The following is a 17156-nucleotide window of genomic DNA, read 5'->3' as shown; positions in this document are numbered from 1 at the left end:
CGAGCAGAGAGCCTGATGTGGGGCTGGATCCCAGGACCCTGGGTTCATGACCTGAGCCAAAGGCAGAGGCTTTAACCCACTGAGCCAGGTACCCCTATATAAAATCTTAAAAAAAAAAAAAAAAAATCAGCATATCAATGGCTCCCAGTTACAGAGGACATCCTATAGCCTAAGCACTTTGCATTGATTAAGTATTGGTTCTAAGAAACAGGCATACAATGTTCAAGGCATGCTACAATCGCTAACTTATTATGGGAGGTAGCCACCATTACTAGAAGCCTTTTCTACAGATGAGAAAACTGAGGCACAAAGAGATCAAGTACTCTGTCCAGGCTACATGGCTAGTTAAGTGGCAAAGACAAACTACAATCTCAGGTTCTCTGACTTTTCACCTCTAACTGATAAAAACCTCTCTAAATATAGGCATGCATAATAATAATAATAATAATAATAATACCTACCCAGAGAAAAGGCTGTAAGAATGAAATACAGTTTTGTACATAAAAATGTAGTTTTTTCAAGTTTATTAAAAATTTTAAAGTCAGCTCATTAGATTAGTTTAGTTCCTACTGCCAGGCCCCTGGGGATATAATGTGAACAAAGACAGACATGGGATCACAGAGGGTCAGTGGAAGATACAAAGAAAAAGCAAAAAATTAGAGAATGTTGAGTATCACCACGATAGTGGATACTCCAAAGCAAAATAGCTCTGGAGCCAGACTGCCTGGGTTTGTGGCCTTGAACACAGTGTTAACTAACCTATGCCTCAGTTTCTCCTTCAAACTGATGAGCAGGGTGGGCCCAACCAGGGGTGGAAATAGAGCTTTAGGTTTAGATCACAGGTTCTGGAGTCAGACAGACATGGGCTTGAGTTCCAGCTCTACTATTCACAAGCTGTGTGACCTTGAGCAGGTTACCTAACCTCTTGAAACCCATTTCCTCATAGGAATGTAATGATGGAGAAAAGAGCTAGTTCTCCGTCGGTGCTCATAACAGTGCCTGGCACACAGAAGACACTGGATAAGTTAGCCAGTTAGCCAGGGCAGAGAGTTAGGGGTGACTGGAGAAAAAGGTTCAGAGGAGCAGGAGGTAAAGGCCAGAGAAGGCCTTGGGGTCCAGAGGAAGCAGGATCAGAGTAGGATGGATAAGGGCTAAGGCCAGTGGGAGGTACTCACATTGGTGAAGGGAGGCCTGTGATGCTGGTACTCAATCCAAGGGGGTACAGCCAAGGTGCGGTTCAACAGCTTTGCAAAAGCCAGGGAGCCCAAGAAGTGATCAGCCTGGTTCCCGAAGCGCCCTGGATGGTATACGGTGGTTGAGGTGAGGCCTAGGGCATCGAGGGCATGGGGCAGGCAGTATTTGGAAAGGTTGCAGGGCCAGGGGTGGGGAGGGCCAGGACACCAAGGAGAACCAGGACTGGGGGTAAGATAGGATCAAGTCTGGACTGATCCTACTGCGGCTGACACTCAAGGCCCCTACCCTTCTGCCTCAGCCGCTCCAGGTTCCTTGCCATTTCCCACCTTCCATCCTGACCCTGTGCCTTTGCTCCTGTTGTTCTCTCAACCAGGGGTGCCCTTCCACCTCTATCTCCACTCATCTGCGCATGAAGGGGCAACTCCAATGCCTCATTCACCAGAATCACTTCGCCAACCGCCTGCTATACTCAATCCCCTTCTCTGCCTCCCACCTTGGATTGGAGCTATTTATAGTTCACTTTTTCTCAAATGTCCTTTCCCACTTCCTGGTCTTTGTACTGGCTCTTACTTCAGCCTGTGAATACCTCAGGAGCAAGAACCCTGTCTGATTATTTTTGTTATCCCCAGCATGACATCCATTCATTCATTCCACAAATACTGAGCAGCCACAATGTGCCAGGGTCTCTGCTTGATGCTGGAATATAGGATTCAGCAAGAAGGATAAGGTCTCTCCCTTAGAGGCACTCACAGTCCAGCTAGAGGGACAAGTATGTAGTGGTAAACAAGTATATAATGGTAAATTCTGATAATTCAAAAAAGAAATGGAAAAAGGTCGGTGATAGAGAACGGTAAGGTGGAGATTGGGGTTGAGGTCAGCAAAGCCCTTTCTGGTGACATTTAAGCTGAGACATGAGAATGCAAAGGAGTTGACCTGGCAGGAGTGAAGAGGAAGAAAGTGTTTCAGTCAGAGGGAATAATAGCCTGAGAATGTTTGAGGAATAAAGGGAATGAGAGTGGCTGCTGCTGGGGGATCAGGGGAGGAGGGAGTGGTGGTAACCACCGGCAGAGGGCCAAATCAGCAGGGTCTGGAGTCTGGAGGGTTTTAAGAAGGAATGACTTTTACAATGACGATCCACCATCCTATCTGGAATGGCAGCTTTTAGATCCTCCCTTACTCTTTCCTATTTTATTTCCCCATAGTGTTCATCCTCTTCTAAGACATTATGTATACTTACTTATGTTTTATCTTTTATTGTCTGTATCTTCTGCCCATTGTATCTTCCACTGTCTGTCTTTCCCAGCTAAAATGAAGGTTCTACAAGGGCATGGTATTTTCTGTCTTACCACTGCCGTATCCCCAGAAAAGAAAACAGGGCTGCGCACAGAGCAGGGGTCCTATAACTATTTGTTGAAGGATGAAAGAATCGTCCAGAGCCAAGGCTGAGTCAGTGACATTAAGTCCTGTCCCACTAACTCCGTTTACTGAACTCTGGGCTGGCTTAGACCTTGCACAAGACACATAACCTCTCCTGGCCTCGGTTTCCTCATCTGCCAATGGAAGGTTGGACACAGAGGCCCGTCACGGCCGTTGCAACTGAGGCAGAGAGGCAAGGAGCAGGCCATGCCCCGCGCTGCGGTTCTCTCCAGGATACGTCAAGATATCTGTGGGTGCCTCAGAAGAGGGCGTTCTCCTCTCTGAGCCTCAGTTTCCCCATTTGAGAAGAGGGCTCGGGAGGCCTTACCCATGCATGGGCAGTAGAGCAGGTAACCGGCCGGGTCCCAGGAGCCTGCAGGCAGCCCCGGGAGCGGCAGAATCAGCAGCAGGAGAGACACGCGCACCAGCAGGGGCGACGATGCCCACGCGGCGGCGCCCATGACGGCTCCGGAGCCCGAGCGCGCCGCGATGCGGAGGCGGGGAGAGAAGGAGGAGCGCGAGCGTCCGCCCCGCTCCCGGCGGTCCCCACGCGCCGCCCGCGCGCCGCCCCGGCCGCTCTAGCCGGCAGGCGGGCGGGACCATAGAGAGCCCGCGGCACCGCCCCCTCCACGGCCCGAGCGCCCGCTCGCGCGGCTCCCACAATGCACCGCACAATGGCCCGACCGCCGCCACTACCGGGGCCTGAACGGGCCTGGCGGAGCCCGAGCGCGGCCCGGCCCGCAGCGCGGGGCCCCGAGCGCGGTGAGTGCCGGCGAGGGCCCCGGGGGACGGCGGGGAGCGGGGCGGGAGGCCGTCTCGCTGTGCCCGCGCGCCCGGCACCCGGAGCGGCGGCGCCTCTCATCTCGGGCCCCGCGGCGCGGTCGCCCACACCCCCGACCGGGGGCCCCCTTCACGCCAGTTCGGGCCCCGATAGGCCCCATGGTGACGAAATCTCCCCGCGGATCCGATACCTGGGTCGGGGGACCGGAAGAAACCCCACTGGTCCCTTTCCTAACGAGACCTGGAGACTCAGCCCTGAGGGTCCCCTACTCTTGACCCCCAGGTTCCCTGGAGACCCAGATAACGCGCTGCTGACCTTACGAGGGACCCGGGTCTGGGGGACGCAGATAAGCTGCACCTGCTCCCTCCCCTCGGACACGCCTACCGGGACCCACATAACCCCCTTTCCTGCTCCAAATACTCCGCTTTTTACTCTCTGTTTCGTTTTCCAGAACCACACAACCCATTTTGAGGCTTCCGTCAAATACCCGGTTCTGGAGAACCCCAGTAAGCTCCATCTATAATTCCCTCCTCAGTGACCATACTCCCAAACCTTAGATATCTATCTGGTTACCCTTTTTTGAGACTTTGGAAGTTCAGAGAATTCACTTCTGTTTTCAACTCCTGGAATCCTCCAGCCCTTGTAGTCCCCCATCTCTTTTGGGGGTGGGGGGAGGTGGTCCCTTAGAGACTAAGTTCACTTGCTAATAATTCTTTATCATACTTTTCCTTCCTTCCCATCCCTGAGACCTCCTCCAGACTTCTCCCTGAATTTCTGTCCCTTCTCTGGCAGGCATCTACTCCTGTCTCTCCCAGCTCCAGGGGAGTTGAACCTCTCCCCCCACACAGTGGAGTGGTCTAAGAAGCTGCCCAAGGAACCTGGTTATTCCCTATAAATCCAGTCCCAGGCTCTGGCCCCAGCTGGTGGGGGAAAGGCACCTGTAACGTGAAAGATAAGGGGACAACTGGTCTGTAGGGGAGTTGTTGGTACTTTCACCTCCAAGAGTAGCCTGTCTTCTGGCTTGTGTGTTTTTCCACCTGTTCGTTTGGGACTGTGATAGAGACTGGCCTTGGATTTCTAACCCTCCCCCTCATGGTGAGGCCACTCCATTGTTGGGGGAGTCCTTTGGGGGGGGGTCCAGCCAGGTTTCCTGGTAATGAAAATGGGGCTATAGTGAGTTGCAGCCATTTGCTCATGGCCTCCTCAGGAGTGAGAGGCAGCGGGAAGGGAGGGAAGAGTGAATCAAAGGGACTGCAAAGAGGGCCCATCTATAGTGACAGAAGAACTAGCAGCCCGAGAGTAAATCCAACCCCTGTTAATCCTGTTTGATGTCTCTTGGAATGATGCAAGTCATTGAGACTCTCAGCCTCCCTGTAATTTAATTCTCCCACCACTTTGGAGTGTGTGTGAGGGAGGGAGTGAGAGGGGCGGCTCTTCCCATTCCTCCCTTTCCTTCTCACTGTTTTCCAGCCAGTCAGTGTGTCATTTGGATTTGTTTCTGGTGCTCAGGTCAAGACCTGGTTTTTTTGTGTGTGTGGTTTTTTTTTTTTTTTTTTTTTTTTCTCTCAGTCTATTTATAATTTCCCAGTTGCTATTTTGGGTTCTGCTTAAGGGAAGATTCTGTCCACCCTAAGGAACGTTCCAGGGTGTGTTCCCGGGTGTGTTTCCTCCTCGGCAGGTGTTGAATTGAGTTTTTCAGATCCCCAAGTAGCTCTTGGGCTGGAGGGATAAAAGCTATTTTAGGGTAGTCACTGAAGTGGAGCTGTTAATCCTCTATGGGTCTCTCTAGTTAAGAACACTTAGAGGTTAACCCTTCTCTTGCTGTGGGGGTGGGGGAGGCTTCTCCACGGTTTTGGGAAGGTTGTGAGAATTTCCTGCCGCAGCAGAAGGTGGGATAAGAACGTGCAACTCAATACAAAGGCAAAGATAATAGCTGCCTTTTGTTGGGGACTTACAGCACGCCAAGCACTATGCCGTGCCCTTTGCATACCTGACTAAAATAATCCTCACAACAAGCCTGTGAGGTAAGTATTTTTAGCTTTACAGATGAGGAAACAGGCTAATAATGGAGAAAGAACGCAGTTTCTATAGAGATGATGTAACACCATAAAAAACTATCGTTTCGTCAGAGGGCAGCAGGCATCATGGCACACAGCAGGACAGATAGACTAGGGAGCAGTTTGTCTCCTTTCAGCTTCCAGAGAAGGCCTTCGGTTTTCGGAAAGCATTTGTGTTTGGGGTACGGAGCCTTAGTAATAGAAGAGATTCCTGAGGTGAGAGAACTGTGGCCCAGGATGTGGTGGTGGAGGAGGGGAGCGCAGCGGGGGCTGGTTAGAGGGGATGTGCTGCGGGTTGACTGTGAGGGAAAAGGGGAAGGCTGCGTTCTGTGGAGATGTTGTGAAGGGAAGGAAATGCACTCAGAAGCCTGAGAAGTAACATTAAAAGGGGAAAAAAAGAAGTACTACTCGGGCCCTGTGCGGAAAAGTGGCAGACACAGTGTAGACCTCAGAGACAGCACTGCATGTACTCACATACTTTAGATCAGACACTTCATCCTCCGTGAGACTACTATAGGTAAGGAGAATAAATCTTCAGGTTAGAAACTGAGGAAACAGAGATTCAGAGAAACAAAGTAACCTGCCCATGGTTTCACGGCCAGTGAGTGGCAGCTCTCCTGATAGCAAGTCCAAGGTTCTTTCCATGCTGCCTCCCTCTTCAGATCAGGCGCCAGGAGGAGTCTTTGGATGAAAATATACTGAGTTATACCAGTAACTGGGAGGGATTGATTGTGTTTGTTTTATGGGAACAGGTTCCGTCAGCTTCTCTACAGTTGTTAAGGTTAGAGTGTGAGACCAGAAGAGCAGCTTTGAAAGAAGCAGAATTCTTTCAGTTTTGCCAAGGAAGAAGTCTGAAGGAGAGGGGCCCAGGAACTTTCTTGGAGGAGAGGAGTTTGCAGACAAAGGACAGAGGGAGAGAGACTAGGTTCCCAAAAGGGTTCCTAAGGTAACAGCGGCAGCTTTGGTTATCCAGTAGGCTGTTGGTGACTATAGGTAAGGACTTCCACTGTGCCTTTTTAAAAGGGTGGGGGGAATAGGATCAGGGTGTTGGCTGTTTCCTTTTAGAGTCATAGCCCCATTAAACCCAGATCAAGGCAAGCACATGGCTGCTTCCCTCCTTTGGTTCTGTCAGTACAACCTCGTGAGCTTTCCTTAGCCACCACTGGCCTCTTTCCTAGAAGCCCATTACTCACGCTTTCAGAAGCAGGGTACTAAACTGCTGTGTCTTGTTTGTGCTTGTTCAGGAGAACAGAAGAGGTGGACGTGTGGGAGGTGGGGGACGTCCTGTTCTCTTTCTGAGGTTGTGTGGAATTTCCAGGGCTAGGCTCCCCTCTCACACTGGCCAAAGTGATGCGACTTGCTTCCCTCTGGCTGCCATTCCCAACTTTCCAGGGGCTGAGGTGCATGATTTTGGGTAAGAAGGGGGAGCAGAATTTGACTTTGAGGGTAGGGGAAATTCCCCTCCAAACTAGATGTTTAAACTTGTGCTTGTTTTCTACCCACTTCCAAGGTGCGTAGTAATCACTGGTATTATAAACAGGTAATTCCACCCTTGAGAAGGAGGAAGAACTTAAACCATGAAAGGCAGACGTCAGAGGCCTTTGAGATTTATAGTGAAGCAGGCACATACACCACAATGACTTGAAGGCTCAAGTGGGACTAGTTTTTAGTACTGCCTACCCCTCCCCAGCGCATGACTCATGCAAAATGCAGCCACCTTTGTGCCGATCTTTCTAGGCAAATCTCCACTCGTGATGGGGAAGTGTTTATCATATTATATTGCAGTGTTTCTTCAACAAGAGGAATGGTTCCTGAACAGGACGTAGCTCATGTTAATGATGAGCAAAGCTCTCTGGGGCATGAACCCGCTGATCCCATCATCTCGTTCGGGGCCAGTCTGTTGGATGAATGGTCACTGTGAGCAGCAGGTGCTAATGAGCTGAGCAAGCATTCTGTGGCCCACAGCTGTTTGTGTGGTTGGAGCCTTCCCCAGATTCTCATGGACAATCCCCAGATACCCTCTTTGCTCCCTTTACATGGAAAAGCCTCATGACCAGATTTTTGGCATGACCTCTTCAAAAGGAATCCCCCTGTTGTAGCAAGTTGCTTTGCAGTTGGTAATCTGTGATGAGTTTGTGAGTGAATATGGGTCTGTTGTCCCCCTTTTGACAGTCCGTACAGTAACTCCCATCCTCTCTTCCTTTGAGTTCATGTCAGGAAAAAAGCTATGTCATCTTTGCTCCAGTTTTCCCCCTTCCCACACGCTTCCCCTCCCCCTGCCTCAGCAAGAGAAAGGATCAGACTTCAAGATATTGGCTCCCCACTTTGGAAGGGCTGCGACCCCAATTTAAACCCGAACTTTCTGAGCATAAGTTAACCTTGCATCAACTTGCATTCAGTGACTCATTCACCCACCTAAAAGTTGAGAGTCCTTTTCTAGATGCTAAGTGTGTGGAAATGAAAGAACTGTGATCTGACCCTTCAAAGAATCAGTTTGGTGAGAAGTTGTAATGCAAGCATGCTACCTGCTCATAATGGAGAAATGCATGTGTGCTATGGGGGTCTGCCAGCAGGGGTTGGGGTGGCACTCAGCACCTGGGGTCTTGGATAGGCTTTGCTAAAGAAGCTTGGCTTGGGACACCCAGAGAGGTGGTGGTGGGTAGGATGAGACCAGTACTGGTTTAGGGGAAAATGTGGAGTCTTCTGTTCCCTCCTCCGCCAGAACCTCTCATTGATGCTCCACTGAGAAACACATCTGGCTCTGGAGCTGACTTTCCAGGGTGTAAAATTCCTAAGCAAAGCCTTCTTCCTTCCATGTTGCCTTTTGGGCATTTTATTGCTCTTTAGCACCTCCATGAGGAGGAGAATTGTGGAAAGTAGTGGGTGAGGGGGAGGTAGGGTAAAGAGGAGGAGGAGCTACTTATCTCTAAATTTAGTGGAAAGGATATAAAAGTGAAGTTGAAAGAGAATAGTTGGAGGTTAGGGCTTTTCCTTCCCCAGATTATCTTGCTTACTATTCACCTAGTTAGTACTACTAATAATAGTTACCATTAAGCACTTACTGGGTGCCCAGACTTCTGCTCAATGCTCTCTCTTCATTATTTCATTTAGTTCTCAGGCCATTCTTATGATTTAGGAGATCATTAAGCCCATTTTGTAAATGAGGAGATAGCTCAGGGAAGTAGGTGGCTGAAATTCACATGGCTCTGAGGTGGAGGGGCTGGGATTAGAACAGGATCTGTCTCCCTCTAGAGCCCATGTTTTCATGGTATTGGGCTCCCTAACACCAGGTGTTCTGATGTTTCAGGTGAAGAGATTGTTTTCTGAAGGCTGCGTTGGAGGCTGTGACAGAGCAGAGAGCCCGTGTGGAGCTGATGGGGAGGCTTTCTGAATAACATGGCCCTTCGCCATTAGTCTTGCCATGACCACATTTTTCACCAGCGTCCCCCCCTGGATTCAAGATGCAAAGCAGGAGGAGGAAGTGGGCTGGAAACTAGTTCCCAGGCCTCGGGGCCGGGAGGCGGAGAGTCAAGTGAAGTGCCAATGTGAAATCTCGGGGACGCCCTTCACGAATGGGGAGAAGCTGAGGCCTCACAGCCTCCCCCATCCAGAGCAGAGACCGTATAGCTGCCCTCAGCTGCACTGTGGCAAGGCTTTTGCCTCCAAGTACAAGCTATATAGGTAGGTGACACTCCCGTACCTATTCCTTCTGTGGGGTTTCCAGAGGACAAAGCCAGAAAGACTCCACTGAATATGAGGCTTTATCTGTGACAGAAGAGTAGAGGTTAATTGGCTCACAAGTGTACCCTGAATGCCAACCACTTGAAGTCACTCACTAAAAGCTAATACTGGTATTTGTAGGCAGACATTAGACTCTGATGGGGAAATACCAGCCAGTCATGAACAAACCAGATTGAACAGTTTGGCAATACTACTTTCCCCACCTTTGTCAATTAGCGGTGAGATTCTTAGCCAGAAATTATAACTCAGTCTTAGAACTTTAGAAGGAAAAGGAGACCCTCTGGTCCAATCTGTAAATTTTAAAGTGGAGGCTCAGAGTGGGGAAGTAATTTACCTAGGGTCACATAGCTTCTTTGGTCCTGCAGTGCCTCTTCTGAACCAGTCCGCTGTTCACATGATTCCTTCTGTCTCTGTAGACTCCATGGTTTCCCTCTGGGTCAGCAGCTGATCTGAAACTTGTAAGCCCAAGAGCCCTATATAAAGTGACATGGAATGTGACAGTGCTGGTATAAAGCAGATACAGCAGAGCAGCCTGGCGGGGGTGGGGGAGCTGCTCAGATTTTATCCTTGCCTTTCCATCAGAAGAACAGGAAGATGCCCCCTTTACAAATGAGGCAGATTACCTGATGCACACCCCTTCGTCCGTTCATCTAGCTGGCTATGATTTATTGAGCTCCTGCTATATGCCAGCCACAGCATTCAGTGCCGGGGACCGAGCAGTGAGCCAGACAGATGAGGGTGCTGGCCCTCGAGTTCACTATCTTAATAGTGGGGACAGACAGCAAACAAGTAAATTCATGAACAAGATGACCACAGAAAGATGACCACAGAAAGCCTTGGTCCTTTGTCTGGAAAACAGTTGATAGGAACTAAAACAAGTAATGGGGTAGTAGGTGACCAGGATTGTCCTCAGGACAGTTCTCTGGTCCTCAGGAAAGAATCATGCTTTGATTCTGGGTGTTCCTGTGTCTTAGGTGGACTCCAGTTGGGTTGTTCTCTTGGTACCATCTAGGTGTCCATGGGAGGGTGCAGGAAAGGTCCTGGTCTGGGGGGCAGGAGCCAGGACTCCAACTGTAATCACTGTGTGAGCTTAGGTGAGTTACTAAACTTCTTAGGGCCTCAGTTTCCTCACTTGTAAAATGAAGGAAATGGATTGTGGATCACCTATCACCTCCCTCTCCTACATTACATGTCAGATATGTCCCAGGAGGTTCACAGTAACTCTCAGGCAGGGCACTCACACATAGCATGAGTGTAATGGCTGTTTGCTACCTTACAGGTAGGAAGGATCACTGGGTGCTATAGCGGAGGCAGCGGTGGCGTACCTAAGTGAACTCAGGTTGCAAGAAGGACCGTGTTCAAATTTAGCCTCTGCTGCTTACTGACTGGTGGGTGGGGCTGTCCTATGCTTTGGCCTCTTGTGGAGAACAAGGTAAATGACAGTTCATACAGGACCTGGTAAATGTGGGCCCTTGAAGTCTTGGTGAGTTGATTCTGAATGTCCTGTGGAGCTCTGGATTGTAACTCCTGCACTCTGAGCTGCTGTCCCTCCAGATGGGAGCAGGTAAAGCAAGGCGGGCACTGAGGTGCTATACCATTGGAACAGTTTTTTAAGTGTTGCTGGTTTATGTGGCAAACACTTTAAATGGTACAGATGGGCATTCAGTGAAAAATGAATTGTCCTCATGCTGGAAGCAACCATTTTCCTCCCCAGAGGTGTCCACTGGGGTTAGTTTCTTGTGTATCCTTGCTGAGACATTGAAACATGTACTCCTTCCCTTTTTATTTTCACAAGGGATTGTATTACACACACACTACCAAACTTCCTTTTTTGACTCAGCCCCTTATATTTTGGGATGGTTCTAGATCAGGAAGTTTAGATAGATTTCTTTTTTTTTTTTTTTATCGTACCATTTTAAATTTTTTGAAAAGAACATACATTCACACAAAACAAATTCACAAGATACCAAAAGGCATACAATGGAAATTCTCCATCATAGGCATCAGCTTCTTATCTCATCTCTGCATAGGCAGCCAGTGTTGTTAATTTCTTGTATATCCTTCCAGAAATATTTTTGAGTATGTATAAACAAACATTTGTCTATTTTCCGTTTTTTCTTGTATATCCAGAAATATTTTTGAGTGCGTATAAACAAACATTTGTCTATTTTCCGTTTTTATCCTATGCATAGTACCATTCCGCATGCACTGTTCTGTCCCATTGCCTTTTTTTTCCTTTTTTTTTTAGATTTTATTTATTTATTACAGAGATCACAAGTAGGCAGAGAGGCAGGCAGAGAGAGAGAGGAGGAAGCAGGCTCCCCGCTGAGCAGAGAGCCCGATGCGGGACTCGATCCCAGAACCCTGAGATCATGACCTGAGCCGAAGGCAGTGGCTCAACCCACTGAGCCACCCAGGCGCCCCTGTCCCATTGCTTTTTACCACTTCGTATATCCTAAGAGCTTGTTCCCTGAGGGCATATAAAGCGACCTTGTTTTTTTTTTTTTTTTTTTTAAGTTGTGTCATTTTATGAACTTACCATAATTTATTTGCCAGTTCCCTATTGATGGACATTTAGATCGTTCCTGACTTAACTGCTACTAACAGTGCTGCAAAGACTAGCAGTACATAGGAGATTTTGCAGGTGGGCGAGGACAGCTATAGAATTTAGGTACTGACTGGCACGGGACCCCATTGCATTCCATCACATGGAACTCAGGTTGCATTGTGGTTCGACCATAATTTTAGTATCTAGTTCCGCCAGTGGATGTCTGGGTTGTCTGGCCAGCCCTTGTGATCTCCCTTCTTTTTCTCCTCTATCCTCCATCCCTACCCCCAGGCACATGGCCACCCACTCAGCCCAGAAACCCCACCAGTGCATGTACTGTGATAAGATGTTTCACCGCAAGGACCATCTGCGGAACCACCTGCAGACCCATGACCCCAACAAAGAGGCCCTTCACTGTTCTGAGTGCGGTAAGAATTACAATACAAAGCTAGGCTACCGGCGCCACCTGGCTATGCATGCCGCCAGCAGCGGTGACCTCAGCTGTAAGGTGTGCCTGCAGACCTTTGAGAGTACCCAGGCCCTGCTGGAGCACCTGAAGGCCCACTCACGCCGAGTAGCTGGTGGTGCCAAGGAGAAGAAGCACCCCTGCGACCACTGTGACCGGCGGTTCTACACTCGCAAGGATGTGCGGCGGCACTTGGTGGTGCACACGGGCCGGAAGGACTTCCTGTGCCAGTACTGTGCCCAGCGGTTCGGCCGCAAGGACCACCTGACGCGTCATGTCAAGAAGAGCCACTCACAGGAGCTGCTCAAAATCAAGACAGAGCCAGTGGACATGTTAGGCCTACTCAGCTGCAGCTCCACGGTCAGTGTGAAGGAGGAGCTGAGCCCCGTGCTGTGCATGGCCTCTCGGGACGTGATGGGGGCCAAGGCCTTCCCTGGCGTGTTGCCCGTGGGCATGTATGGCGCCCACATCCCCACCATGCCCAGCCCGGGCGTGCCCCACTCCCTGGTGCACGGCACGCTGCCCGTGGGTATGAGCTACCCACTGGAATCCTCGCCCATCTCTTCCCCAGCTCAGCTTCCTCCAAAATACCAGCTTGGATCTACCTCATACTTGCCTGACAAATTGCCCAAAGTGGAGGTGGATAGTTTTCTGGCAGAGCTTCCCGGAAGCCTCTCTCTCCCGTCCGCTGAGCCCCAGCCCGCCTCACCTCAGCCGGCGGCGGCGGCAGCGGCCCTCCTAGATGAGGCACTGCTCGCCAGGAGCCCCGCCAGCCTCTCTGAAGCCCTCTGCGCCGCCAACGTGGACTTCTCCCACCTGCTGGGCTTTCTCCCCCTCAACCTCCCCCCGTGCAACCCGCCGGGGCCCGCAGGAGGCCTGGTCATGGGCTACTCCCAGGCTGAGGCACAGCCCTTGCTCACCAGTTTGCAAGCACAGCCTCAAGACTCCCCCGGAGCTGGGGGGCCGCTGAACTTTGGACCTCTGCACTCCTTGCCTCCGGTCTTCACATCTGGCCTGAGCACCACCACCCTGCCTCGTTTCCACCAGGCGTTCCAGTAGCCCCCAGGGAGGCCCTCGGTCCAGGCTTGGGCTCCGTTAGGGAGCCTCTGTGCCCACTTTGTCTGCCTCCCCCACGAAGGCAGCTGAGCTTTCAGAGCTGGGTTCAAAAAGAAAAAATTCCAGTATCTATATGGAGCACTTGGTTTGGGGGTTCAAGGCTCCAGGATCAGTTCCAGGAGGAGCCCTGAGCCCCAGCCCCATGAAAAGATCTCATACCATAGAACTTCAGGTATTTTTACTTTTACTTTTTTGATCTGAATCGGGAGCCACACTCAGCCCTCTCCCCCTCCAAAACGTCAGAAGCGCTTTCTCTTTGGAGAAGGAGGCAGTCTCTTGGAGACAGAGGGTTTCACTTTGGATGACCTCGAGAGAAATAGCCCAAGAAGCCCGTCTCCTGGTCCCAACCTGCAGACCCCACAGCAGTTGGTCGGGCCCTGCTGCAGAGAAAGGGTCACTTGGCTCCATCACCTGCTTCCAGCCAGTAGGCAGGAGAGAGGGCCTCTTCCTCCCACCGCCCCCGTCCCTCCTGTACCGACACCTCCACTTCCAGTCAGTGTTGTCCAGCAACGGCACCGTTTACACAGTCGTCTCAGACACACCATTCACCTCCCTTGCCAAGCTGTTAGCCTTAGAGTGATTGCAGTGAACATTGTTTACACGCCGTGAGTCCATTCCCACCAGTCCATTCCAGTTGGCACCAGCCGGAACCATTTGGTACCTGGTGTTAACTGGAGCCCTGTTTACAAGGCGGAGTCGGGTCTCGCTGACTTCTCTTCACTTGAGGTCACGTTTTTCCCCTGTGGGGAAATAAACTGACTTTGGACTGCTTCAGTCTCTGCCATCTTCCATGACTGTGTCTGTTCCTGCCTTCCTCGGCAGTGTCCGCGAGACAGGCAAGAAGACTGGAGCCGTTTTCTCACAGGTCTGCAGTTCTGTTTTTCTCCAAGTACATCATGACCCCACCCCCTCCCCTTGAACTGGAGAGGGGAGGCCTGAAAGGCATGGCCGCTGCTTTTGCCCACTCCCATTGCCCCCTCTCCCCGACCCCTGCCCCAGACATCATGAACTGTTATCATTAGTCTCGGAAGGAGGGACTCACGTTCTAAGCTGGTGTGGATAGCAAAGGAGAGGGTGTGAAGCCCTGATTTTGTCTCCTATTTATCCCTTTTCCAGGAAGTTGTGGAATTGTTGGAAGAAGAGTTTTCAGGAAGTTAGGGCTGGGCAGATAGTTGAGTCCTAACCTGTGGGTATGTCATTGGCTCCCATACTAACCTTTTCTCCACAGTGTCTCCTCTCTCTCCACTCCTTTGCAGTTACCGTGGACTCGGGGTCATTGTGCATAGGCTTCTCCGCTCTCCATCAAAGAAATTCCACCTTCTGCTTATGCCCCCCCTCCACCTAGCCCCGATACTTAGCAGGATTTCTTGCAACAGATGATCTGGCTTATGGGGCTCCCTGCCCCAGACAGCGCAGCCCTTGCCCAGCCGAACCCCATCCCTGCTTCATTTCTCAGTTCTGGATGGGCTTCGCTCTTCCCACTCACGGGAGGGAGGCAGCTCGGGAACCACTGATGTGGGACCCTCATGAGACACCTCCACTCTGATTCAGAAACACACTTCTACCTCTTTACTGTTAACTCCTACAAGTGCAGCCAGTAGTTTCTGGGCACCTCTCAGCCGTGCCTCATGCTGGCTTCTCCACGAGGGTTTCAGGACGAACTACCAAGGAACTGCCTCAGCCTCCTCCCAGTCCTCCTACTCTCCCTTCTAGAAATCACTTTGCTTTTTCATCAGGAACTGAGCAGGTCCAAGACCCAGGCTTCTGCTTCAGCCCAGGCCAGTACTCTTTGAGGTGAAAACCATAAAATGTAGCTCCCTGGTCCTTAATTGGAAGCAATGTGGCGTGAATAAGCACATTTTGATTTAGGCAGGGTAGCTTGGGATACCTTTAAAAAAAACAAAACAAACCAGATATAAAAATGTCTGGCAAGGTTAGAATCAGACTAGATGATTTGCTTTTAAAAATTAGTTTCAGTGAGTCCCAGGGACTAATTAAGGTTTATTTTTAAAAGCGTCCCCCCGTGGTACGCAGCCACCTCCTGCATGCTGTGCATGTTACTGGGACTCGTATTACAGGAAATGGCACGTGAGGGTCCCAGCAGGACTCGGTGCTGCCATTCTTCTTATTGTTTCTGGTCCTCATCACTAGACCCAGCAGCCCTTTACCTGCTCCCGGCCACCTTCCCTGCCCCCCTCGTTCATAGAGGCAGGTGGGCCTCCGGCCACAGAATAGACAGTCTCAGGCTTAGAGGAGTCCACTCTTCTTGCCTGTCCTTTCCTGTCCCTTCCTTGAATTCTCTGCCCCAGTAGTGATGCTGGGAAACTCCTAGAACAGGCAGAGCGACTATTTAAAGCCTTGTAACCGGGGCCTTGCCCCGTCCCCCCTTTCCATCCTGCCCCTCTTTTCCTTCAGTGCCCTCACCACACACAAGGAATTTCTCTATCACTGTGAACTTTGCTGGTACAGAGGAACATCTGCCTTCACCTTTTTTTGGACCATAGTCACCCAGCCGTTTCTTAAACTTCCCTTCCCCAAATTTAAGGAGGAAAAAAAAAAAAAGCCTTATTGGCCTGGTTGTTCGAAGGATAAGAATAGCCTTATCCTGCACTCAGTACCAAACCCACTTCAGTACCTTTACTGAGGCCACGAGAGCCCAAGGGGTGTCTACCCAGGACAGGAGCCATGGCATGTGGCAGAGACCAAACAGGGACCAGGTAAAAGGGGTGATGTCCCCTTTCTCTACCACCTCCTCCAGCTTCTGTCAGCGATGAGTTGCCCTGAACGGGGCAGGCACCTCCCAGCCTGTACATAGCTGGTCCAGGCTGAGTACATTTCTGGGGGCCAGGGATGACCTGCCCAGCTGTGTCAGCTCAAAGGTTCTGTGCACATCTTAAAAGGGGAGAGGTGGGAAAAGGAGCACCAATGAGATCCCCCCACCCCCCCACCTTTTACAAATGGCATTTAATGGAAATCCGGGAAGCAGGTGTGATTACTTTTTTGCTGGTAGATATTGTCCTAAGTTGAAATTCTTCCACTGCCCTAAACTTCCCCTAGTAGTCTGAATCCCTGCCCCCTCCCCCCTTTTTTTTTGGTAGCTGTTTTACCCATTCCCTCTACCTCCCCTCTTATCTAGGAGCTGTTTTTAAGCACGATTTTTTTTTTTAACAGTTTATATTGTACAGGATCAATATTTTGCTTTTTAACAAGGATATTTATGTAATAAGAAACTTTGCCTTAGGCAGGTGTTGGCCAGAAAAGTCCAGATTCCTCTGGGACCCCACCCTGGCCTCTCCTGGAGCTCTAACCTGCTGTGGAAGGAATTGGCAATGACCTTCACTGGAGAGAAGGGTCTGCGGCAAGGGAAGGGGTGTTCTGGTTCTAACAGAAGAGAGATTCACCGTGATAATCTAGTGCCTCTGTGGAGGGGTTTGGAAGAAGTATTCCAGCCCAGTTTCTTCAGATGCAAGCTCACTTCTGTAGCTGCCCCCTCCACCTCTGCCTGCTTGGCACTAGAACTCTTGAAACACACTTCCCATTCGCCTCCCTTCCCCCCAGTGATCAAGGCTTTGGGGCCACTCTTTCGTAACGCCAGATTATTTAAAGAGAGAAAAATACAAGACAAAAACCTTCTAGCACTTTGTAAACACAGTGAATAACCTCTTGGAGTATTTTTGGCTTTATATAAAACAAGGTTTTTAATTGTAAAATATAAGTGCCATTAGAAAATGCACAGGGCGTATCTTTGTTAAAGTAGATTTTTCAATGTTTTACAGAATTACATTTTCAAAAAAAAAGTTTTTATAATGAAGTTGTTTATTAAAAACTTCTGAATGA

General features: G+C 50.2%; 2 protein-coding genes across 5 annotated transcripts in view; one reads left to right on the top strand and one right to left on the bottom strand.

Annotated features, from left to right (window-relative positions):
- POFUT1 (protein O-fucosyltransferase 1) overlaps positions 1-3262 on the bottom strand; it is a 26594-nt gene extending 23332 nt beyond the window's left edge. Inside the window, exons 1-2 of the mRNA XM_082745968.1 lie at positions 2939-3262; positions 1176-1297 (exon numbers count right to left, since the gene is read on the bottom strand). Of these exons, the coding sequence (XP_082602094.1) occupies positions 1176-1297; positions 2939-3071 (255 nt within the window). The 5' untranslated portion in view covers positions 3072-3262. The remainder of the gene's footprint in view (positions 1-1175; positions 1298-2938) is intronic.
- PLAGL2 (PLAG1 like zinc finger 2) lies at positions 3177-17156 on the top strand. 4 transcript variants are annotated; one of them, XM_082745965.1, is made up of 4 exons: positions 3251-3372; positions 8756-9133; positions 10473-10577; positions 12029-17156. In XM_082745965.1, exon 4 carries the CDS (start codon positions 12033-12035, stop codon positions 13260-13262), a length of 1230 nt encoding a protein of 409 aa, XP_082602091.1. In that variant the 5' UTR covers positions 3251-3372; positions 8756-9133; positions 10473-10577; positions 12029-12032; the 3' UTR covers positions 13263-17156. The 4 variants fall into 4 exon arrangements, with proteins under 4 accessions (XP_082602093.1, XP_082602090.1, XP_082602091.1 ...); XM_082745966.1 differs by having other exon boundaries at positions 3270-3372; positions 10473-10621; XM_082745964.1 differs by lacking the exon at positions 10473-10577 and having other exon boundaries at positions 3240-3372; positions 8756-9129.

This window comes from Mustela nivalis (assembly GCF_964662115.1).
Source record: "Mustela nivalis genome assembly, chromosome: 8".
NCBI classification, from domain to species: domain Eukaryota; kingdom Metazoa; phylum Chordata; class Mammalia; order Carnivora; family Mustelidae; genus Mustela; species Mustela nivalis.
This window is presented reverse-complemented; position numbering and strand designations above follow the sequence as displayed.